Genomic DNA, 24,653 nt, shown 5'->3' on the forward strand with positions numbered 1-24,653 from the left:
GAGTTTCAAACACAAAGGAAGAGAGGCTCTCTCGGAGGCTCGGAAAACCCGGACTGGAGTCCGCCTCACAGCCACAGTTTGTTTGCGACGGTCTGAGCTAAGAAGCGGTCAGGAAGAGCCGCTCCACTGCGCCAGCCAGCGGTCAGAGGTCAGAGCACCAGGTGAGGCGGAATAGTCATGTTGCACTGAAATACTCAAGCGTCTCTGCCTGTATTCACAAACATGTCTCAGCTAACGCTGTTGCCGTACTCGTTGTGGGGTCCTAGCTGTATAGTGAACCCTGTTGACCGCAGGACGCAGACGGGCCCTAAGATGGCAGCGCTGTTAGGCGGGAAGAAGGAGAGCCGGGAAGCAAAGGTAAGAGAGCGCAGACAGCACCTCTGAGTTTGGGGTGTTTCGCGGTATACCTGGCTGCAGTGATGGCGGGAAAGCAAGAAACAAGTATAACAGCGCTTGTAAAACACCTGCTGGCCGCGATTTGCTGTCGTCACCCGTGAAACAATGACGCGCACTCAGGAATGATGATGAGCACATGTTCTGCTGAAACCCCATAAAACCACACAGAGAGATGCTGTTAAAGACACCCCGTCTGTAAGAACAACAGCCAGCACCATCTTCTCCCTCTGCGCACACGCACGAAGCTTTGACTGCACAACAAACCAATAAAGGCTGCTTTCTCTGCGAGGAGGTCTCAGCTGGATGCGCCTTCCTCAGCTGCCATCAGGTTTGCTGTCAAACAAAGAAGCAGCTGTGACTGTAGGTTTGATTTTCAGTTAATTCAAAATTAAATGTTTAAATAAAACTAAATGTATTTTTCCTCTAAAAAAAGATTTGATGTTGACAACTCTGAGGTTGCTCTGTGAAGAAGAGGCTTTCCTTCACTGTGTGCAGTGAGGTTTGGGTTACTCTGAGCCTGCAGCATGATGAGAAGTTCACACTGAGTCAGTGGAAGGAAAAAGAAAGAAGAAGAAAGCATTTGTTGAGAACTGTTAACAAACAGCTCCCCTGTAATTAATGCATGCTTCTTTATGTGTTTAATTATTACAGTAAGAAGCCTCCTTCGGTTTGTGGTCAGCAGGATGCAGTAACTAGTTGGACTGATGATGAAACCACAGCGTTCCAGCAGGAACTTGCAGAGGGTTGAATTTGCAGCACAGTGCTGCTCTCTGCTGATACGAGTCAGCGGCCTCTCTCATCCATATATGACTCCAATAAGATCTTATTTAATGACACTCTGGATTCTGCTGTTTTAGTGACTGTACCCTACACTGGTCGTCACAATCCACAGCAAAAATAATAATGAGAGATCATTTATGCACTTGTAATGATTAGAAGTGGTTGTATTAAAATCATTGATTCAGTAATTACACGGCCCAACCCGAATGACCCTGTTCTATTAAATCAGAGTCCTGGAGCCTCACCTGCCCAGAAGCCACCTGTCAAAACTGAGGAGAAACACACCAAGACCACGTGACAGAGCAGCTCAGTGCAGCATCAAGCCTCCCATCTGTAAATACAGGCTGTGACAGCGGGAGTACGACCTCATCAAGCCGGGAGTTTTTAAGGGGTGTAAATCTGAGACTGGCAGCCATATAGATGTAAACAAAGCTGAACTTCATTTATTTTCTGAATTGAGTTTGCATCCTCCTGCACACATACTTCATGGTAACAGCATTATCAGCCTCACCCTGCCTCTCATGTTTACTCCTTTAATACAGACAATTCCTTAATTATTTTCCCCTGTCTGAGGATGACAAACCTAAAAAAGCTAAACTAAATAAATGAATCTGCATCTTCACGTGCTGTGCTAACGAGTAAAAATTGTATTTCTTCCAGGATGGCTTTGTCAGAGTGACGCAAAGAGATTTACAGAGGTTAACCACAGAAGTCATGCAGCTTCAAGACTTCCTGCCCCGAGTCCTGAATGCGGACCTCATCGAAATGGTGCACAGAGGCCGAACAGCTCAGACAGGTAGGCTCAGCTCTGCACTGATCCTGCAGTGAACAGCCAGAGAGGGGCAGATTTAGGTCAGTGGAACCACTCCTATGATAAGGACACTGCTGGCAGGCGCTAAACACCAGGAAACCCAGGTGTGAACACACAGCTGGAAGAGCTGGGCTCACAGGATCTGTCCACACCGTGGGTCTAACGGTGCGCAGGATTGGAGACATGAGCACACCTGCAGAGATAGGCAGGGCTAACAGCTGTTCCGGGAGCACCGCGCTGGTGCAAAAGTACAGACGGCTGTTACCTTTGGTTTCCACAGTCACCCACAGGAGTGGGAGCAGTATCGCTGCGCTGGGATCTATCGGGATGTGTATTTGTGTTGTTTGCTGCTGTGTGCTCACCTACCTGTGTGCGGTCTATCTTTGTGATAACATCCTCTGTGACCGCAGAGGCCGCACGGTTCTTTCTGCGGGCATACCGGACTGCCGTGGACGGTCTGCTTCAGGCTGCTGCTTCCCCCCGTGGCTCCCCGGAAAGGCTAGCGTGCGGACTAGCTGCTGGCGCTCGCTCCGACATGAAATAGATCACACGCCGCCAGCTCGCTCCTGGATGCCTCGCTGTCATTAAATCTCTGTCCCGACAGAGGTTTGTTTACACTGAGCATGCTCTCCCAGCTGGCGCTGACGAGCGCCGACGTCATCACAACTAAGCTCCGCGTCACCGTGACGCAGAGGCCGCTGGGCTGTCCACACCTGCTCACAGCTCGGCAGGTTGATGCTTGCAAAGCCCGCTCTTACTTATTACAGACTCTGTTATATTGTGCTCTACTGAGTGCTTTCCCACGCCACGCCACGCTGCGTGAACGTGGTTGTGGGCTTGCTTTTCGACACCAGCAGGCAGCCCAGTCACAGAGCTGGCAGTGTCTTTCTCACCTGTGCTGAATTCAGCAGATGTTACTGAGATTTATGGCTGATTTAACCCGTTACATGGAGCCTAGTAAGAGTACCCTGGATGTAATCAGTGTAGCCCTCATAGAACCTCACAGGACTGCACACTAACCCGTGTATCCTGCCTGGTATAACACAAAATTAGTAAATGGTAAATGGACTAGTTCTTATATAGCACTTTTCTACTCAGATATGAGCACTCAAAGCGCTTATACAACGCGTTCACATTTACTCCATGCACACGCATTCATACAAGCACTTCCATGATTAATTAAGCTAAGTGCTTTAATCATCTAACATTCACTCACATTCATACTCCGACGGAACGGTCGGAGAGCAACTTGGGGTTAAGTATCTTGCCCAAGGATACATTGGCATGCAGCCAGCAGTAGCCAGGAATTGAACCACTGACCTTCCGATCAGTAGGTGACCTGCTCTACCTACTGAGCTACAGCCACCCCCAAACTTCAGTTTGTGTTGCAAGATGTTTCATGGAAACATAAATCAGCAGGACCTCACGTATAGAGCTGATCTCACAGCCCTGATGTCACTTCCTTTGACCCCATCTTCCCCTCCTGGCCTCTCTCTCATACATCCTTCTCCATCGGCCTGTGCTGCACACCAACATTTTGGTCTCTCGCTCCTCTTCAGCAACGTCCTTTTTCCTGTCCCCCCCAGTGTGTCAAGCGTAGCATTTCATACAGGAACATCGTCTGTCAACACACACCTAATCTTTGGGACCCAATTGACCTCTGATCCCGCTGACCCCACAGTGGATGGCTTAGTTGTATAGTAAATACTGTTTTGTCTCACTGCTTTTTGGCTCTGTGGCCCCTCTAAAATCCTGGACTGTTTCCTTTCTCTGTCCTCCCCCCGGTTCACTGGTGTGCTCCATGAAGGCCACTGATTGTCACCTAGACAGGATCTGTAAACGATGTGTCTCAAATGTCCACCACGAGGCCCTTAAAGACCACAAGTGCTAATAAAAAGCTTTGTTGAGAGCCATAATGCAGTACTGTTTCACCCTCACTGGTGGCCAGAAAAGCCACCCTATTTCCCAGCATGGTCAGCATCATCAGCCAGTCCTTAGATACCTAGATAGATACTTAGCAGCTGTTTGTGGGAGCTAAGGGTACCAGCTCTATCTCCCCCAGCTCTCAAAAACTGATGCCCTGGGCACCTGAGGAGCAGGTGACCACGTACCCAACATGTTTGTGTTGTGGGCGGCACAGGTTTGTGTCCAACCTGCGTGTCTTCCCCTATATCTCTCTCTTCAGTATGCAGCCCATCTAATGAAGGTCAGAAAGTCCAAAAATGACCTTCAGACCTCAGTAAGCTCACATTCATCAGTAACATCCTGCAAAGAGACACTTGTTCATTCTCAGGTCTGGAGGGGGCCGTGCAGAAAGGCGGTTACACCAGCCTATCACAGGACAGGGAGATTATGTCATATTCATTCATATTACAACTCACAAAAGGTTTTCTTTTTGTGTAAGTACATTATAATGTGTGAAACATTAGTAATTCAAACAGTACACACGAGTCTTTCCTCTGTTTTCTTGTTTTTCCTTTAAGTTAACTTTAGGTGTGTGTGTGTGTGTGTGTGTGTGTGTGTGTGTGTGTGTGTGTGTGTGTGTGTGTGTGTGTGTGTGTGTGTGTGTGTGTGTGTGTAGTGAAGGAGCACATTGTAAAGGAGCAGGAGCAGATGCAGCAGGAGTGTCTGCACCTCCAGTCCCGGCTGGATGCTGTGCAGGCTGAGTGTCAGACAGAGAAAGAGGTGAGATAGGAGCATCAGCACAACTTCCTGATTGGTAGACAGGCTGCTGTACCACCTGAGCTACAGCCACCCATGTGATCGATATGGAGATGTCCCTGTTAAATGAAACACTGATATCCATGATAATATCAGGAAAAAGATGTCTCTTACCCCACGAAGGAAAAATCCTCTTGGTAGATGAAATTCATCCCGTCCTGTTATTTTATTGGCTCTGACACCTCACTGTGCACATGTTCAGGAGAAACTGCTGCTGCGTGAGCAGCTGCAGCAGCAGGCAGACTTCTGCTCTGATCTGGGATCAGCAGCCTGCGGTCTGCTGTGGAGCTGCTCTGTGAAGGAGGACACGGTCTTACTCTGGCTGGCTGATGTGAGTCACCTTCACAGGGTTTCCTTTCCTTGTGTCTTTGGACTTGTTTTCATATAATAACAAGACTACAGGGATACATGTTGGCTACAGTGTGTTTATTGTCCTTTTGCTATTGTGTGTGTGTGTGTGTGCGTGCGTGCTGATGGCTCAGGGGAAGCTGCAGGCCTTCCTTGCTGTAGCTGCTCAGACTCTCGAGAGCTTTGTCAAGTCTTTGGATGAAGACATGACAACTCAGACCGACGACCACAACTCCCATGAGCTCCAGTTCGTGTTGGCGGTGGCTGGGACCATTACCAGTGAGTCTGAAGCTTCCAGAGAGGAAGCACTGAAGCATCTTTCCTGAGTATTTGAGCGGCCGCCGCTCAGTTACTTCAGACTCATTTCACTCAGTAACCGTTCAGCTCGAGGTGTTTCTCAGCCAACTGACTTCTCTTTGTTTCTCATCAATCAGACATAGCAGCAGTGACGAAGGGGCGGGACTTCCTGTCAAGCTCGGCACACGTCTTGCTGGACACTTTGATGAAACTTCTGAAGCTGATGAAGCCTGGTATCTTCCCCAGACTGAAAGTGTATGTGGAGCTGGTAGTTTGCCTCTGATCCATAAGTCATAACCTATGTATGATGTATTTTTAAGCTTCAGTCAGCGACAGTGTTGATCAAGCATACATCCACAAAGCTTTGGACACTGTGTGTAACTAAAACAGGATACAGTCGATCCAAAGCACTTTGATCCTTTATGAAAGTTTCCCTCTGTGCTGCGTCACAGTTCAGCTTAATGGCTGCACAGGAATCTGGAGACAGCACAGAGAGCTTCCATGAACTGCTGGGTCCTGGAATATGTGGAGTTTGAATTTCTGCCAGTTTCTGGCAGTTAATAGGAATGCTGTGAGCTATTCAAAGGAAATCATGTGAGTAGGGGAACACCACTGCTCCAGAGCTGACAGCCTGCCTTCCATTTTAGGATCTCCTCTATATTTGCCTCATGTGGGTCTGCTGAGATGAATGACCTCATTCTCAGCTAGCAGTGATAAACAGCTGCTGCCTGCTGGGCTCTGGTCTGCAGAGGCCTGAGAATCCAGGTTTGCTGTAACTCTGGCAGACAGATGTTCTTATTTGATACTGAATTGAGCCTGCAGGTTTGATCAATGCTTTCAGGGGGGTCCAGTAAATCAGCCGTACCCATGTAGCTGTGCACCATAGATGATGTGATCCCCAAATACTTTCATGTTGAGTTACTGTCACCTCTTTGTCTTACGGAGGAGGATGAAACCATCCCTGTGTCAGCTGAACTCAGTCATGAGAATAACTTTCTCAGGGTTTTGGTGTTTGGTGGTCTTTTGTAAAATTATTACTGCCATTGAAATTCATGGTGAGCAAATTTTATTCCAAAAACAATAAAACCAAAGCAATCATGTAGCTTCAACACAGAGCAGAGCTGCTGCTTCTCTACAAGGAGCGCAGCCTTTCAGTATGGCCCAAGCATCTTACTGGTGTCCTTCCTATGGGAGATATTTTGGGGGTGTCCAACTGAGAGGACACCCTGCATAAATTATGTCTCTCGGCTGGCCTGGGAACGCCTTGGTGTCCCCGATAAGAGCAGGAGGATGTGGATTGGCAGAGGGAGGTCTGCTCCCACTGCTGCCCCTGCTGCCTGTACTCTGAAGCAGCAACTGAACAGAAGGATGGATGGAAATGAAGTCTTAGTACAAAGGTTAGCTCACAGTGACCAACAACTAACTGTGTGTGTGTGTGTGTGTGTGTGTGTGTGTGTGTGTGTGTGTGTGTGTGTGTGTGTGTGTGTGTGTGTGTGTGTGTGTGTGCGTGTGTGAGAGCAGAGTTCAGACAAAGAACCTGCTAAAGTGAAACTCTAATTGCAACACTGCTGCAAAGCTGATGCAACCATCACTCACTGACTCATTTATTAGCGTCCTTTTAAAAGGTCACTGCGTGATGTCAGAGGGTCATGTGAGGATGCTGTGGCCTCTAGGTGTCAGTGCAGCTCTGCAGGATGGACTAGTGTCTCAGTAACATGGACTGTGGTGGTGTTTGCTGCAGGTTGATGCTGATGACTCTCTATAATGTGAGCATTAGTCTCCAAGGACTGAAGTACCTCAGTGAGAACCAAGGACTCATCCCTCTCATCTGGACCCTGTTAGACGGTGAGCCCTGCCTACTACCACAAAGACACATCTATTGTAATGTTACATAAACCACAGCTTCTGATTCAGCTCTGATTTCTTTCAAACTCAGCCTCTCTAACACCATACACCTCTGCCAGATCTTCTCATTATTATTATCATTTCTTTATCATTTCAACTGCTGGAACAAAAGATTTAAGAGTTCCTGATAAATGAAGGAATGATCGTATCTGCTTTGTGATCTCATAAGACAAAAAGACAAATGGGCCGAGGGTTCGGGAGATTTATTTGGTCCCAGGTTTGATGTGGAGGGGACTGTCTTGGTCCACGACCATGCTGGTCGCTGTGGCTGCTCACAGCTATCTGAGACGTCTTTCACAATACAGTGAACATTGCATAGCTCCATAGCTCCTCCTCTGAGGGTGAAGGGTTTTGATTTGGCTCCTGTCCATCCAGTAGGTAATAATTCAGTGACTCCTGTCAGTACAGGAGAACACATGGGCACATGTGAAGACTAACTCTGCTGGAGAACAGGGAACAGCATCTGCTCAGGGAGCAACAAAAGCCAGCAGCCACTGCTCATATCCACAGAGAGGAAGGCGGTAAAGCAAAGGTGCAGCATGTGGAGGTGGTGCAGGGAAGCACACAGGAGGAGAGCTGGAAGAGGAGACAAATATAAATGGAGTCTAGGTCTGCATCCCATGTGTTCAGAGTCTCAGGGCTAACCTTCAGAAGCATGACACTGTGGTAGATAAAACGTGAGTTACTGAGACCAGTGTGAACAAATCTGTATTCCAGTTTCTAATGTTTGTCTGACAGATGGCCAGTGGGAGGTGTGTCTGCACGCTCTGCGTCTCCTGCAGTCACTGTTGTTGGAGGACGATGTGTTGCTCCGGTTGGGCCCCTCACTGCTGGATCCAGGCCTCCACGATCGGGTCAGCAGGCTCGCCGACAGCGTGCAGCCCGGCCTAAGGCTGATTGCTCTGCAGACCCTGAAGGACCTTCAGGCTCTTCAGCAGGTACCAGGTTCAAGTTATCTCAGATCAGCACATTTTTAGAACATTTTCTGCTCAACCATCTCTGAAAAATGTCCAAATTTTGGACACACATAATGAGTGCCGTGAAATTTTAGTTTTATTTTTTTGGAAAATGGCCTGTCAGACCAATTTCAGACCATTTTCTCACACATTAAAATGTGATTGTCTCAGGGGCATCTCTGCACAGCCTGCACCTGGGGTCTTGCCTGGTGTGGTAGACCCCAGCCTCTATCGATCTTGTACTCAGAGCTTGTTCCTGTGCTGCCATGATTAGTGCCTCTGTGCTGTCTGCCAGTCCAGCTTTGTCCAGCCATTGGTTGATATCAGCTGGTCTCTATCACTCCATGTACTTCCAGCTCTATCTGCTAGTACATGTTGTGCCGAGGTCTGTCCTTTCATGATGGTTCCTGTTCTTTGTCCTCTTCTTTCTCTGGTTTCTGCTGTCTGAGTTGTGATCCTTTATGGACCTCTTCCTGATCTTCACGAGTCCTCAGCCTCCTTCCTTCTGCTTAGCTTGGTCCACATTTCTGGCAATAAGTTGGGCTTGTTTCCGGTGGGTGTTGGACTCTGCAGTTCTGTTCATACTGTGAAGCGGCAGGTATGAGAATCAGCACCTCTAAGTCTGAGGCCATGGTCCTCAGCTGGAAAAGGGTGGAGTGCCCTCTCCAGCTCAGGGACGAGTTCTTGCCCCAGGTGGAGGAGTTCAAGTATCTCAGGGTCTTGATTATGAGTGACGGGAGAAGGGAGCGGGAGCTCGACAGACGGATCGGGGCTGCTTCTGCAGTGATGCGGACGCTGCACCGGTCTGTCATCGTGAAGAGGGAGCTGAGCGTAAAAGTGGGTAGTGACCGAAAGAGCGAGGTCACGACAACCAGCAGAAATGAGCTTCCTCTGAAGGGTGGCTGGCCTATCCCTTAGAGATAAGGTGAGGAGTGCAGACATTTGGGAGGGGCTCAGAGTAGAGCTGCTGCTCCTCCACATCAAGAGTCAGTTGAGGTGGTTCAGGCATCTAACTAGGATGCCTCCTGGCCGTCTCTTGGGTGAGGTGTTCCGGGCATGTCCTACCGGGAGGAGGCCCCGGGGTAGACCCAGGACACGCTGGACAGATTATATCTCTCAGCTGGCCTGGGAACACCTTGGGGTCCCTCTGGATGAGCTGGGGAGGGGGAGGTCTGGGCTTCTCTGCTCGGACTGCTGCCCCCGCGACCCGGCCCCAGATAAGAAGAAGAGAATGGATGGATGCTTTTTTTTGCATTTTTGTGAAATATAATGTTACTAATTGTCTTTTGCAGTGTGAAGTTTTATATTAGTGTACGCTCAAATATGAGACTTTACAGGACACATTTTAACTAACCAATACTCCGGCATTTTTTGATGTATCTTTCCCAAATTACAGATCCTGGTTCATGTTAATGGTAAGAAAGAGCAGTGAAAGTTTCAGGCTTTTCTCTTCAATAGTTTTTGAGATGTTCACGTTTCAGTGTGTGAAGTGTTTGCTATATGAACCTGAAATTTCACAGCAATCATTATATGTGCTCACCTGTGCAGACAGCCGTGCTGAGGTGGGATAACCCGTCACAGGACGGTGAAGCTGTGGAGCTCTGTTTGCCCACAGTCTGAGACACGTTCTCTTCTTTGTGTTTGCCTCACATGTGCGACCATCACAGAAACGAGGGCTCGGCCTTTGTTCAGGGTAACCTTCACCTGTCCTGTTTTGGGGCAGTGCTGGTTCACGAGTCCCTCACTGTGTTACATCTATACAACGCTGGTTATTCCTCACATAGGTGATGGTCGTCATGTTAGTAAAAGCAGTGTGTTTCCTGAATGGAGACACATCTGAAAATCACGACTGTAGCATTATTACATTCAGCACAAACTCCCCTCTGACATTCACAGCTGCAGACTACACTACACATGTGTCACTGATGCCAAACCCATGACTGCAGAGTGTGATGTGGTGTGTGTTTGCAGGGCCGGGCCTGTGAGCAGAGCGGCGTCTGACATGTGAGCAAAGAGAAGACGTGGCCATCGAAGTTAAACATGGTTATTAAAGTGAAGAGAAGAGTCTTTCATATCGACTCATTTCTACTCGTTTCTACTGGTTTCACTGTTCAGTGCTGAGTTTTCATATATGTTCACAATCCTGTGCATTGTTAGTTCTTAATGTGTCTGCTATCTTAAAGATGGAACAGTACAGGTAATGCATATTAAAGATGATGTTTACAGTCCACTGTCTTTATACCATTTGACTACATTAATACAGATTAATGCACTACAGGAAGCACAGGCATCAGAGGGCCACGGTGCTCTGAAGGTCTTCTGCAGGTCATCTGTTCCCTGATGAACGGCGTGCTCTCTGTGGTGCCACTACCACGAGTCACAGTCAGGAGGCGCTCAACCTCTCCTACATCCTCTGACACAGCCATGCAAACACAAAAGCACCCCCTGACTGCACTAACACCTCTCAGGGGTCACCTGCTCCTAGGGTTCAGCTGGCAGACATCTTTTATGTTGTGAAACCTGTGCAGCTAACCCTGATTGTGTTCAGGTACTCGTGGATCTCTGCATCGGTCCTGATGGGAGCCAATGGGAGTGTTCTGCTAAAGTTTCATCATTTAAATAGTTGCTGTCCTCCAGCTGGACGTGTGCCTGATTTAGTCACTGCAGAGAGTAAAATCTAAGCTGAAAGAAGAGTAGAAAAAGTAAATGCACACAGGAGTTGCGTTTTGTTAATTGTACAGCTTTATTGTTTCTTTAGTATGGACTCTCAGTAGTGAGCAGGTATCCACTGAACAAGGCCGACTGCAGTACAGGATATATGTAAGACGAAGCAGCAGGGGCTTCAGAGTAAGAACAAGAATGGGAGGGGCCAGGCCTAAGAGACCCTCAGTGATTTTAATATGTGGGACAGGACAGGTGAGACATTTACCTCCAACCATCTGCACTGTTAGAGTGCTCGCTCTGAAACTAATCTGCAGCAGTGACGTGTCAGGCCATGTGACCTCTCCAGGTGTCCTGAGATGACTTAAAGACTCCAGCCCCCCCTCACTGAATTGCCTCCATGGGCTGATCTCTGTTATACTCAAAAAAACAATCATACTAATGATACTGTATGAGTTAAGAAGTAACTATAGAAAGAAGCAAGGAGGACACAGATATCCTCTAAGGAAAGGGAAAAGAAGAATTCTGTAGTCATCCATCCCAGATGATGCTGGTCATCCTGGGGCTGAGCTACTGCAGCACCCCAGCACCCACCGGCATCTGGCCTCTAGGAGGACGCGGCAGCGTTGGTCTTGTCATCGCGGGTGATGGGGATACTACGCTCGCTGCGGCCAGATTCGCTCCCCCCGCTGACCTTTGGTCCGGTCAGAGTCAGCAGGCCGTCGGCTGACAAGGTGCAGGTGATTGATGATTGGTCAACGCTAGAGGGGAGGCGGTAACGGCGGTGAAATTCACGAGAGACGTAACCGTGGTCGTCCTGAAAAAGAGCAACATTGATGCCATGAAGCCACTGTCAGTGATATAGATTACAGGTTTGGGATAGTGAGCACATTTGTTCCCAGCTGATGTTCTGAAAGTCAAAGGTCAGAAACTCCCTTCAAAATAAAAGGCTGATCCTGATACAGCAGTATAAGAAGGCCTCATACAGACTATTTGAGCTCATGCTGTATATTGTGATACAACAATAAACCACCTGAGTTATTCTACACAGTTGAAGGGAAGAGGTGTCTGAGGTCGAAGTCTTTTGTAGCGTGGGTGCAGTGAGGTGGAAGGATCCTGGTGTGTACTTCCTTTTCGTGTTTGAATGAAGTTGTTGTGTACTCAGGTCAGTCAGCCAAGATAACGTATGTAATGAAAGCTGTATGTTTAGTCTTCTCAGTTCATCGTGACCTCTTTCTCCTCTTTCCATTTCTCATGAAACAAAGAACAATGATGGAGTGTGGTATACAGACACAGACAGCTTTCAGATGTCTGTGGTATACAGGCACAGACAGCTTTCAGATGTCTGTGGTATACAGACACAGACAGCTTTCAGATGTCTGTGGTATACAGGCACAGACAGCTTTCAGATGTCTGTGGTATACAGGCACAGACAGCTTTCAGATGTCTAAGCAGGCACACTCCTGTGATCAGTACATCCTTTAAAAGTGAAGCTTCTGTGCAGTCTAACAAGAACAGGTTTACAAACAGACACGTCTAACCACTGTAGAAGTGGAAAGCTCCTTTTATACATGTGCTTTTGTTACATTCACATTAACTGAGGATTTTTCTTCCCCGTCTTTGCTGGCTCATTGCTGCATCACTGATCCGAGGAATGTCTAAAATTCCTCAGGAAACCTTCATGTCTCACTAACTCATGCAGAGAGGAGGACTACCTGTCTTTCTCCATGCTTGCCCTGGATCTCCACATAGTCATCAGTCACTTTCACACTGAGCTCGTCAGGAGAGAAGTGCTTGACATCCAGGTAGACTGTGAACTTATCCCTGTCAGATCTCACCTGAGAGAGACACACAAACAGAACATTTCGTGACCTTGACTTCTTAAACTTTAGTCATCACTTTAATTTCTTGACAGCATTATGTGGAGCACAGTAGAGCTTATGATTCACTATAAATAAACTCAAAACAAACCAAATCAGGATACTACACATGCATGGCTAAAATCAGAGATGTACATTGTTCTGGAGTATTTTAAGTCAACACTAAAAACATGTTTCTAGAATAGAGATCAGTTGGATTGTTTGATCCGGTTACCTCTGAGACGCCAGAGTTGGAAAAATCCAAAAAGCTGCGGAAGAGTGACTGTCTGTAATAGGGGCTGATGGTGGAGGCGGTGTAAGGGAAGAGGTCATAATCGTACATGCCTTCGCCGAAAAACTGGTCAAAGAGTCGGGCAGGGTAGACGGAGCCCAGGGCACGTCTGAACCAGGGGTGCTGGATGGCAATATCCATAGTAACTGAAGACAGCCTGGTCTGCTTTGGCTTGGTTTGGTTTAGGCTGGCAGAAGTACCTGCTTCGCTCAGGATCCCGCAGGTTAAAAATGGAGATGAGGTAAGAGTGAGAGAACAGAGTGATGGTCAAAAGCAGTAAGCAAAGAGTGAGCGCTTTGTTCCCCACTCTACAGCTGCCTCCTCTTTATATACCTGAGAGCCAGAAAGAGAGGCTTTAGCCACGATCCCTCTGGAATGGCATTATCTCAGCATGGTGGGTTGGGCCCCGTCAGCAGAATCAGGGTTGAGGATGGGGGGGCACCGCTAGGTCCAGTCCCTGCTGAGACCCGGTGGCACTCACGCATCAGACAGCCAGGGCTGCCAAAACAAACCGTGCTAGACGAGAGGAGGGCGGGCGAGACAATGAGCTCGGGAAGCCAAGTACAGACACAGAGGGATTTTACCTGTGTGACAGTGCATCAAGCACACACACACATATCTGTTCTGTCAGTCAGTCAGTGACATAATGCTGCTGTATTGTTCTGCCTGTGTGGTTGGATGACGGGCAGATTTAGAAACAATGCTGTCCAATGGAACAACAGCAGACACAGAAACGAGAGCAGACCCGTAAAGGAAGGATGCCCTCTCTCAGCTCTGAGGTTTTACTCAGCAGGTCTTCAAATGAGCTAAATACAGCCACATGGCATATTACACTATGTCTTTATTTAAGAAAAGCTCAACAAACTTCTTCCATAGGAGTGAAGAGGGTACACAGAAGCTAGGCGCTGCTGATCAGCTGCACTTGATTAAAAACAGATGCAGAGGCCGGCTCGTGTCAGGCAAAGGCAGCAGCGGTGATCCCGGCTCCTCATGTGTGCCGGCTCGGTGACCACACTCACTGCTCCAGCAGCGCCAAGAAAACAGTTCTAGTTAACTGGAAATAAAAACATTAACATTAATCACTGGTTAAATGTCCTGATATCAATGAAGAGTTTCTGCCTCCTTACAGAACAGGATGACACACGTTACTAACACATGGTCTCCATTCTGTGGCTCATTAAATGGAACTTACCATACACCATAATGAACACCATTCATTTTCCCGTCTAAGCATATCACTATCATTGGATTTATCTATCATCACTGACATCACTGCAGACAGCAAATGATCACTCCAGGGGTCCCAGCATGAGTTAACTGGGCTTTCTATTCCTTTGGATCCTGGGGGGACCCTTATGCTCCAGTGGTGGCTGTATGGTCAACCCTTTCTGCCTGGGTAGTGTGGGGCGTCCAGGAGCCCTGTTCAGGCCCAGGGCTTTTCGGGTGATACTGGCCAGTTTTGGCTAGGTGCCCTGGCTGGCCCTGGGGCTGCGGGGCAGTAGGTTCCCTGAGTGCCCTCCTGGTGCCCATCCTCCCTTGCCCCTCTCAGGGGGCGCCTCCTCCCTGTTGCTCCGCTTCCCTCACCCTAAACTTATTGTTGGACACATCAGTGCCCTCCATATGACAGCCCTGACCCTGCTGTGCACCTGTGCATACCTCCCAGAGACTGCTGTCTCTGCTGAGACCTCCTTCGAGTTTGAGCACCCTGCATACAAACCTGTTCCCAGGAGGGGGTGGCGAGGGCCCATCCTGTCCCTGCACCCGTACCAGTTGTCGTCACCTTCAGAGTTGCCTTCAGAGTTGCTGTCACCTTCAGAGTCACCTTCAGGGTCAGAGTTGCCTTCAGAGTTGCCCTCGCCTGCAGTGTTGCATTCAGCATCACCTACGACATCGCACTCTCCTTCAGAATCTCCTTCAGAGTCACCATCACCTGCTGCCTCGCATTCATAGTCACCTGCAGCACCGCCCACAGAGTTGCCTTCCCAGTCACGTGCATCATTGCCTTCAGAGTTGCTGTCACCTTCAGAGTCACCTTCAGGGTCAGAGTTGCCTTCAGAGTTGCCCTCACCATTGGAGGATCTTTCCCTCCTCTCTCTCATACCTTCAACAACAGCAATGTTCTCCTTTTAAATCTCCCTCAAAGCCTAGCTTTCTTTTCCATAAGTGCAAATATTTAACATTCTTTGGGTTGTGTTGGTTCATATATTTTGATCTCCTTCCCAGAATTAGTTTTTCCAACAGACAACATGAATAACAGCTTCCCATATTTATGTATTTTATTTTTTATTATCAGTGTGATTTCATTAAGTTTCTTAATATACTTTTATAACATTTTTTCCTTTTCTTTTTCCTTTTATGATTGCAATCAACAAATCTCAGATCCTTTCATTATCTTTTAAGTGCACAGTTTGTTTAGTTTTACTGGTTTCCTTCAGGCAATCACAGACTGCTCCTAACCCAACCTGGTCCCAGACTCTTACAGAGTAATAGTTAGGTGTTCCTACCTGTACAGTAGCCAGGTAGATCCTTCAGGTGTGCCCCTGGTATTCTTAGGTCAATCCATAGAAGGATTCTGGCCTCACAAATCTCCAAACCACCCTGTCCACAGTGCAGAAGTGGGCTTCCATGAAAGAGTCGCCTTCAGACTCGCCGTCACCTTCAGAGTCATCTGCATCATCACCTTCAGAGTTGACTTCAGAGTTGCCTGTTTTGTTGCTTTCAGTCACCCATCCTTTAAGTGTTTGTCTCGTCATCGGAGTGGATGCAGGCGACGCTGTGGGGGGACTCTGAAAGTGGGGGCAACTCTAAAGGCAACTCTGAAGGCGAGGATGAGTCTGACTCACCTCCAGAGTCTGTGAAGACGACTCGGGAGGAGAACAGACACAACTCGTAGAGAATACGAGACCAAGGAAGGAAAACCACACACAGCACACAATAAGACAGGAAGTGACAAACACTGAGACAAAAGGGGCTTAACACAGGACACAGAGACACAACTAGGACAGGCTGGAGATGGAAAGGAATAATCATAAAACAAGGAACCCAATAACCTCAGAAGCATAAGAATATATTACACATAAAGGCAAGGAAAGGAACTGGAACCTAAATGATCTCAAATCTAGTATCCCACAACTCAAGAACTCAAAACCCAAGACCCAGAGACCATGACAGCTATCACTGTGACACAAAATAACATTGTATTGATGGTAGCACTGTTAGGACACATGTAGACCTGATGCAGACCTGAAACCTAATAAACCTAGAGGACAAACTCTGAAAGGCTCCTCTTAAAGATTATGTCAAAGGCCAGGCTCGATAATCATCACAGTAAAGTTACATGTTTATGGACATGTGGGTTTGTAGAGCAGATTCAATGAGGAAGTTTTGTGTTGTGTTTAATGTGCACGTCAGTCAGGCTGTGTCTACATTAAGTGATATTCAGGGAGCAGTGCTGCTGCTCTGAGTGAGGGGCCTGGTGTTGTGTGGCACACAGGCAGCCTGACACAGAGACGATCACTGTATGAGCACGTCTGCAGAAGTCAAGCAGGTTACACTACAATAGGAAAGAAGCCTTTATGCACAGTACACATTACATCACAGTACGGCATAGTTTGTAGCTAAGAGTGAATTCTAATTTACAGCTAAGGGTCACTTCCCATGTCTGTTGTTTCACCAGCAGTGGCTTCCCGCTGCCTGAATTAATCAAATCCCACAGGGCTTTGGGCAGCCAACACAGGGGCTTAGCCGCTCCACGCAGCCACAGGCCAAGAGCAACTGGGCTGGGGAGCAGGCTCGGGATGTTTTAGGGGCAGTTTAGGCAGCTTGTTAAGTTCGGGGTTGCTACCGGATGCAGATGTAGTTGGACTGGCTGCAGTTCAGCAAAGTCAGCATTCTGAGTTTTTTTTTCAATGGGACAGACAATGGCCGGGCGCGCTGTGTTTCCACAGCTCTGAAAAGCTGTTTTGGTCGACAACCTGGCAAGTCATCCTCATATTCATTACTTTTTCATAAGAAGGTGAAGCAGGTTTATAGAGACAGGCACTAATCTGAAAATAAGTGCAGTTAAAAGCCAGTGTGCCACAGAGCTACTGACAGAGAAGCATGTGATGATTTATGTGGACAAACAGGTCAGAGACCCATAAATGACCCATCATCACATATTCAGTTCTCAGCAGAATGAACAGCGCTCTTCTAAAACACACAGACGACCCTCATTTAGTGACGATGTGATGGAGACGACCGTCCTGCCACCACCCCAGCAGCTCCCTTCAAGGCTTTGGCACCACCTGCAGAGCTTTGCTGTAGTTCTGGGGGCCGATGACTAGTGCTGCTCACATCCTCTAAAAAGGACATTTGGATTAGTTACACCTGTTAACACTGCTCATTAACACAGATATCTAATCAGCCAATCACACAGGAGCAGCTCACTGACAGACATGATCAGAGAGACCTGCTGAAGTTCAAACTGAGCATCAGAATGGGGAGAAAAGGAGTCCAACCCACTGTGAACTGATAGAGAGGCCAGTGAGTGTAGGCTGTACACCGCTCATTTAATTACATGAGAATTATTTGCTGCAAAGGTGCTTGATTTTATGGCAGGCCTTTAACTAACGAGAAGAACCTTTTTCTTTCTTCAGCATTTCCATGGATTGAAACTGAGAACAGTTCCTCTGCCCTCCCTCTGCTGCCCCCTGTTGGTCCGTCTTTGCAAAGTATGATGAGGAGTGGGAGCAATGTTTTACTTTTATATGAAAGGCTGAACCCTGTCTGGCATCATCATCATCCAGCAACTTCTTCTTAATAATAATAATAATTATTATTATTATAATTATAATTATTTCATAAACTAAATTGAGCAATAGACTGATCTGAACTGAGCAATTTAAATTTGGCCACTATCACATTCAGTGATTCACTCCTTCTTTTAGACTGCTTCCTGAAAGCTTCCCTTTCTGCTGTTTGCATGTGCATGTATGCAGCAGCTGCATGATCTCCACAGCAATAACCCTGCAACATCAGTTTAATTTTCTGCAAAGGTCCTGCCTCAGACGCCTCAGGACCGCCTCGTTAGCCTGACCTGAGGGGCGACCTTTGGAGCTGAAAAATGAAGCAAAGTTCCTCTAGGTGCTGCTAGAAACTGTCTCCAAATGAGCCTCAAACCCCACAGACTGCTGTGTTAAAATCCAACCTTACAGCATTGAGCAGCATGTCTACAGCCTTCAGCAAATGGTTTGGGCCTCTGTACACAGGTGCCCCCTTCATAAAAACTTCCTGTTTTAAACAAAAGCAACACTCTGCAGCATCAACAGCAGCTACCTGTCATGGTCCTGGGCCCTGCTGTTTCCACCTGCCCTGATGACCTAGTGTGTGTATTTAAGTGGATGTCTGGAGTGGATCTGGATTCCCCTCTAATTAGTGATAACGGCCTACTGAGACGGCTAGTCTGAACTACACTTATGGGACTGATAACTGTTAATAAAGTGCATTTAAGGACTGATAACACTCAAATCGGCTGAATTAGAGCGGCAGCTGGCTGCTGGGAGGGACTACGATGAATCCAGATCCACTCCAGACACCCACTCCAGTCCACGTCACACTGGAACAGTGTTCCTCAATTAGGACGATGATAACAACCTTTTTGACCAGCTAGGAGGTGGAGACGGCCCCTCCTGGCCCTTAACTATGGGTCTGATAACTGTTGATAATGTGCATTTAATGGACTGATAACATTGGAAGCGGGTGCTACAAATACCCTCACATCCTAAAAGAAATCAGTTTTATGATATTAACTGCATTAATCCAGACATTTACATTTAAACATGTGGACAGATGAGTCTCCTGTTTGGATTAAATCTGCATTTGAGCTGATTGTTTTTGTTAGTTTATATCTGTTTACTTGAGCTCACACAATTTAACTGATTTGCCATAACCACAAACAGCTAATCCAGCATCGAGCGGCTCAGTGAATGTGGTCTGGACTCTGTGGAGGAGACTCGTGGTCTCACTGGTTTCAGAGACCTGTAGAAGGACAGAATCCCTGCTCCGTGATCCAGATACCCTCCGACTCTGGGAGACCGAGGACCTGAGATGGAAGTGCTGATATTGTTGTGAATGAATTCAGTAGAGTTTATTACAGCCCAAGATCTGTTATTACATCCAAATTCACTTTCAGGAAATTTGGTTCTGCTGATATCCTTGTAGGTGACTGCTGCTGTGGTGACCCATGTTCCCTCCGCCTCCCAGTAGCAGCGTCCAGTCAGACTCTCTCTGCTCAGAACCTGCTGTCTTTGGGTGAATCTGTCTGGATGATCAGGATATAACTGTTCTTCTCTCATCACTGTAGCTTTTCTGTTTCCTTCAGGTAATAACAGCGGTGTGTGTGCAGTGTTTGGATCCAGTGTGAGGTGGCATGAATACAGTAAGAATTCAGCTCTGGTTGTGGGCTGTGGTTGTGGCAGTAGAACATCAGCCTCAGTCACTCTCAGTGAGATCTTGGTCCATCGTTCTTTAACAGTATCCTGTAGTTCCTCTCTGACCTCTGACAGAACCACTGTCACATCATCAAAGTACCTCAGAGTGTGAGTATCAGTGCTGAGTGTGTTTGTGGGTTCACTGACAGGCGACAGCAGAGGGTAACTCTGCAGGAACTGGATGTGATCTGGTGTGTGTGAGAGCTCAGTGTGGTTCCTCCTCAGGTCACTGAGCTCCTGTTGCAGCTTCTCCTGAAGCTCTCTGACTCGACTCACCTCTTTATCCTGCTTAGATCTGATCTGCTGCTTCAAATCAGAGCTTCTCTTCACAAAGAGCTGGATGAGATCAGTGACGATCTTCTCACTGTTATGGAAGCAAACTTGTGTCATCAGGATCTGAATTTTACATGCATTGAATTTCTAGCACTGAATTTTTTTAATGCCGAAAAAAGTATCAGAATTTTTTGCCTCTGAAATTTCACTGTCTCATTTTCATATTATTTTATCAGGATAAGAAATTCACCTATTAAAAATTCGATGCAGATATTTTCGAGTACTCAAATTCGATAGGCCAAATTCAGCGTCTAAAATTCGCAGGCAAAAAAATGCGCAAGAAACATCCGCCCGCCCCAGGGAAGAGCGATCGATGCCGTGTGAAGGCGAACCAACTTTCAGCCAATCACGCAACGCTTCTTCAGTCATGTGGTACATGGCTGGCGCCCAGCTGGGAGACAGATGAACAATGGTGGCAGCACTATCAAATTTCCCCTCTGTGGGACAATAAAGGCTGTTTCTTCTTCTTCTTCTTCTTGTAAACAAATTATTCTCTTACTTTTCTTCAGTATCAGTGTAGTACCTGACACACAATGTAAAAGACTACACATGTATGTTGCTGCTAATGCCTTTTATTAAAAATTATAACAATTAAAACGTATAACCGTTCTACTGCTCACTAGATGTAGTGCTAACCTAAAGGCTTGTTATTCTGAAATTACGTACAGAAATAGATCTGCTCGTTACAAATGTCTAAAACATTTAGATTACAGTTTTCCAAACGTTTTCTAGACGGTTTTGTACATGACATCAGCTTACGTTCTCTAACCTGTAGGGGGCGGTCGGCAGTAGACTTTAACAACACTGGCGGCAACGAGCAAGAACAACAACAACAATCATGGCGGCACCGAACTACGGCTTTTCGCTATTTTAGAGCGAGCGGAGAAAAAAGGCGACAAAAGCGGTGTGACCTTTGAACCCACGGAGACAAACTTAGCAGTGAGCGACACCCACTGTCTGCGCATGCGCTGCTCTTCCGCAGGCTCTTTTAGCTATAATATTGTTCTATTTGGAGGCATTGATGAGTTTTCCTGTAAGCATAGTTGTCCTATATAAATATGCTTGTGACAGTCATCAGATACTTAGTATTTCATAGTGCTGTCATAGTTATGTAAAGGTCAAAGTGAATTATGCTTTTCAGTGTGCGTTTCAATGCAGGTTCTTCTGGAGCATCACTTGGCCACAAGCAGATGATGATGATGACGATGATGATGATGAAATCAGCTGACATCAAATGTCGTGTCAGCTCCTCCAAGACTTCATCACCAGGGTTTGGCTGTTACAGCATATTTGCACATGTGCTTTAAACAGAATTAGGATGTGTTCTGGGTGTAAAATTTAATTAAAAATCAACTTTTGATTTTAGTTTTTTTTTTAATGTAGCAACACCAACTGAACTGCTGATATTCTGACAGGCTGGGAGGTCCTGCCAGCAGCTCTGCAGAGGAAATCACAGCCTCAACCTGCTCTGAGATTCTGCTCGTCCCTTCCCACCACAACCATTAGACTTCAGTGACTCGCTCCTTTTTCCACACAGGATTTAGTTTAGTGTGAAAGTGCCAGCTGATATTTCCATAATTCAAAGGTTTGAAAAAAGTTTTAAAAAGTCATCTGGACTTGGTTTTTTCCAAGAGACTCTGTCAATTCAGAATTGAAATGTCTTCAACTTCACAAAACCAAGTCCAGATGATTTCTTTATCAAAACCTGCAAATCTTCACTGTTCTTAAAATAAAACCACCTCATCACTACAGGAACCAGAGCAGTCGAGGTTTCAGGCCTAAAAAAGTCCTGAGTTTACATGTGTTAGCTGCATGGACGCTATTCACAGGAATTCATGGAATAAATATTTAGGCTTCAAACCTTCCATATCCTCCCTTTGACTCACCAAAAAGAGCAAAGGTGGAGTTATTTTGATTCTTGGATCCTCTTTTATTCACAAAATAAGCAAAAGCTCACAAAACTGAACAGCACCATATAAATGTTGCAGCCAAAGCAGCTTTGGTGTCAACTTCCTCCTTTAAGGCTCACATTTGTTCTCAGGTCAGAGGGTACGCCACCTCTGGGACCACAATGCCCGAGAGCTGATTTTAAGGAAGTCCACCATCTTCCCATTCCGTACGGGAAAAGTCCGGATCCTACAGAAACAAACGGACTGAGGTTTGAAACTGACACCACATGTATATAAAAGCCCGTCCTAATAAAACTAAATGTTAAAACATGCACACACTTCTGTACCATCTGCTCCATCAGTCGGGTGGTGACACATCCACCTTCTTCAAGGTAACGAGAACATCGTAGTAGATGCTCGTTACAGCGACCCACGGGTCCCTCCACAGCCTCTCAATCCTAAAGTTACACAAACATCTGAATCTAAATATTTAAGGTTGAGAATAAAGCATTATTATAGATCATTTAAAAGGTAGTAAAGCCAAGCCAACTTTATTTATATAGCACTTTAAAAACAGCAAGTGCTGACCAAATGCTTAACATTAAAACAAATATGAAAGCATTAAAAACATTAAACATAATTAGAATTGATAAGTAAATGAGGTATGGAAATTTCATCTTTTGGTTATTTGTATTCATTTTCATAACTTTATCAATACATCTTGCTACATACAGCACACTCTAGATTTCTTCTATAAGTATTAGGTGACAGCGTCCAAGCAGCAGTGTCAGCATTGTTCTGAACTAACAGCTGGTTATCAACACAGATATAAAACTGCTCCTCCCAGTACCACAGACTGAATATGAGGAGAGCAGCGTCCAGATTTTCCACTCTGATCACCATATACACCCTAAAAAATTTGATAGTGTGAACGTAGCCTAAGACTGGAGCACAGCTTGTTTTGTGACAACTAAAGAAAATGACACATTTGAACCATCTGAACATTATAATGAAATCAAATATTTTTGGCTGGGTGGCTTATTTTCACCATGCCACAGTTCTCTCTTCAAGGGAGTTGTTCCTCCCCACTGTCGCCAAACGCTTGCTCGCAGGGGATCGTCAGATTGTTGGGGTTTTTCTTTCTTTACTTTTTCAATCATCCTTTGAGATGATTATTTTTTTCTTCGAATTGTCTGTTATGTGTACAATATCGAATAAAAAAATTTATAATAAAAAAAAAGAGACACTGTGTTTGTTAAAAACTCTTAACTGTCACTGTCTATTATACAAAACTACTAATTATGTAACAGATTATTCGTCCTTCACCTACAGAATAACAAGCAAGATGAAATGCATTATATTCCCAGGATTTAATCAGGGTTTCCGCGGGGTAGTCAAAGGTAGTCAAAGGTAGTCAAAGGTAGTAAACAGAATTTGAGTTGGTAGTAAATTTTTCATCACTCCTTCAATATATTTTGACTTTTCCATTGATGCAGACTTTTTGTTTTAAGTTTGTTTAACTATAAGATCTGTATAAAAACATAACTACTCAGCAGGACCCGAGCAGACGAACGGTCCCGCTGTCCGATCTGCTGTGCGCATGCGCGGAGTCAATGTAGAAAATGTAGTTTTCACTACTTTGGCTCGATGACCCGGCAAAGACTGGCTTAACCCTCCGGAGTCCACGGACACGCTGGTGCGTCAAAATGACATCGCCGATTTTAGATGACATAGCATGACACACTGCTGCCATGAATCGAAAATGCAGACATCAAACTATGTTTTTAAATTATGTAAATAGGCCAAGTAAAACCAGAGTTATGCTCAATAATTTATGCCGTGCGTTTTCCTGTATATTGTCCTCACCTTTGATACGCGTTTTGTGCAGAAATAAACGGCGAAAACGTGAGTTTCGCTAACAGAAAGTGCTTGCTAATTTTTTTTTAATTAGACAAAAATGTACAAACCAACAAGTTAAGAATCACATATAGCTTAACTATTAAGATCTTACACAACTTCAATTAGAAACCTGTCTGCAAAAAAAAAAATAACTAGAGAACAAAAGGAAACAGGACAGAAAGAAAGAAAGGCATATACTCAGAGCTAAAATCAAAAGGTGAAGAAAATAAACAAAAAGATAAGAAGAACATAGCAAGGGGTGTACAATATGCAGATAACTCAATGAATCACTAAGTATCATTCATAAAAGAATACAATTTTTGGCTTTTGGGGAGTTTTGTAAGTTTTAATGATTTCTTATATAAATCAAATTCATTCTTAAAAAAAAATTAAAAATAGGGGACACTTTTGTATTCTGTTTTTGTGTATGAAGAACTTGGCCAAACATACAATTTCATTGACACAAATTTCTTCTTTTTTTGTTCCCTAAGATTAAAGCAAATGTTATATCATCTCTTGACAGAGAGGCTGGTGATGATGGAAATTTTCCTTTTAGCCATGCTTGTACTTCCATCCAAAAACAATTAACTTTATCACATGAGAAGAATAGATGGTCACTGGTTTCAATATCTCTCTCGCAAAATATACAAATATTATCTTCAATATTAAAGCGTAACCTGAGTAACTCTTTAGATGGGTAAATATTATTCATAATTTTAAAGTGTCTCTTTTGCTTTGGGGGGTATGGGGAAAGAAAGATACATAGTTCTTATTTTGGCAATTGATAACTTATCAAATTTATTTAAAATACCATTTTTATTTTGGTGACCAGGGAATAACTTTTTTGTAAAACATTTTCTAATAAAAAGGTTTTTGCACTTCCTGTCCAGAATTGGAGTTCCCTGGATTGACAGCGAGGGCAATTGTGGTTGTAATTTTTGATAGGTCATTACATTTTTCATAAGAGACACAAATTCTCAGGGCAATGCATTTTGTAATCTGATAAAGTCTAATACAGGAGGATTAAAGCTGTGCA

At 45.6% G+C, this 24,653-nt stretch overlaps 2 protein-coding genes across 7 annotated transcripts; one reads left to right on the plus strand and one right to left on the minus strand.

The window, feature by feature from the left end:
• Positions 1 to 19: 19 nt before the first annotated feature.
• Positions 20 to 10,431, plus strand: hsf2bp (heat shock transcription factor 2 binding protein). 5 transcript variants are annotated; one of them, XM_030748748.1, is made up of 10 exons: positions 20 to 161; positions 267 to 357; positions 1,837 to 1,972; positions 4,569 to 4,672; positions 4,911 to 5,039; positions 5,191 to 5,335; positions 5,491 to 5,608; positions 7,095 to 7,198; positions 7,997 to 8,196; positions 10,186 to 10,431. In XM_030748748.1, exons 2-10 carry the CDS (start codon positions 313 to 315, stop codon positions 10,213 to 10,215), a joined length of 1,011 nt encoding a protein of 336 aa, XP_030604608.1. In that variant the 5' UTR covers positions 20 to 161; positions 267 to 312; the 3' UTR covers positions 10,216 to 10,431. The 5 variants fall into 5 exon arrangements, with proteins under 5 accessions (XP_030604608.1, XP_030604595.1, XP_030604599.1 ...); XM_030748756.1 differs by lacking the exons at positions 20 to 161; positions 267 to 357 and adding exons at positions 832 to 1,178; positions 1,406 to 1,598; XM_030748735.1 differs by lacking the exon at positions 20 to 161 and having other exon boundaries at positions 172 to 357.
• A 507-nt stretch (positions 10,432 to 10,938) lies between these two features.
• cryaa (crystallin, alpha A) lies at positions 10,939 to 20,735 on the minus strand. Of its 2 annotated transcripts, XM_030754428.1 has the most exons (7): positions 20,599 to 20,735; positions 19,773 to 19,860; positions 15,531 to 15,624; positions 14,981 to 15,127; positions 12,970 to 14,908; positions 12,591 to 12,713; positions 10,939 to 11,692 (listed from the first exon to the last, which is right to left on the minus strand). In XM_030754428.1, exons 5-7 carry the CDS (start codon positions 13,165 to 13,167, stop codon positions 11,483 to 11,485), a joined length of 531 nt encoding a protein of 176 aa, XP_030610288.1. In that variant the 5' UTR covers positions 13,168 to 14,908; positions 14,981 to 15,127; positions 15,531 to 15,624; positions 19,773 to 19,860; positions 20,599 to 20,735; the 3' UTR covers positions 10,939 to 11,482. The 2 variants fall into 2 exon arrangements, with proteins under 2 accessions (XP_030610288.1, XP_030610297.1); XM_030754437.1 differs by lacking the exons at positions 14,981 to 15,127; positions 19,773 to 19,860; positions 20,599 to 20,735 and adding an exon at positions 19,045 to 19,379 and having other exon boundaries at positions 12,970 to 14,080.
• Between the last annotated feature and the right edge of the window lie 3,918 nt (positions 20,736 to 24,653).

This window comes from Archocentrus centrarchus, chromosome 2 (assembly GCF_007364275.1).
Source record: "Archocentrus centrarchus isolate MPI-CPG fArcCen1 chromosome 2, fArcCen1, whole genome shotgun sequence".
Taxonomy (NCBI): Eukaryota; Metazoa; Chordata; class Actinopteri; order Cichliformes; family Cichlidae; genus Archocentrus; species Archocentrus centrarchus.

Excerpts from the sequence above, each read along its gene's own strand:
- hsf2bp (XM_030748735.1), top strand. The coding sequence starts at position 223 with ATGTCTCAGCTAACGCTGTTGCCGTACTCGTTGTGGGGTCCTAGCTGT. Across the intron at positions 5,040-5,190 it reads TCTTACTCTGGCTGGCTGAT|GGGAAGCTGCAGGCCTTCCT; the intron begins GTGAGTCACCTT and ends CTGATGGCTCAG. Across the intron at positions 7,199-7,996 it reads CATCTGGACCCTGTTAGACG|ATGGCCAGTGGGAGGTGTGT; the intron begins GTGAGCCCTGCC and ends TTTGTCTGACAG.
- cryaa (XM_030754428.1), bottom strand. The coding sequence starts at position 13,167 with ATGGATATTGCCATCCAGCACCCCTGGTTCAGACGTGCCCTGGGCTCC. Across the intron at positions 12,714-12,969 it reads CCAACTCTGGCGTCTCAGAG|GTGAGATCTGACAGGGATAA; the intron begins GTAACCGGATCA and ends TGTCTCTCTCAG. Across the intron at positions 11,693-12,590 it reads GCAAGCATGGAGAAAGACAG|GACGACCACGGTTACGTCTC; the intron begins GTAGTCCTCCTC and ends GCTCTTTTTCAG.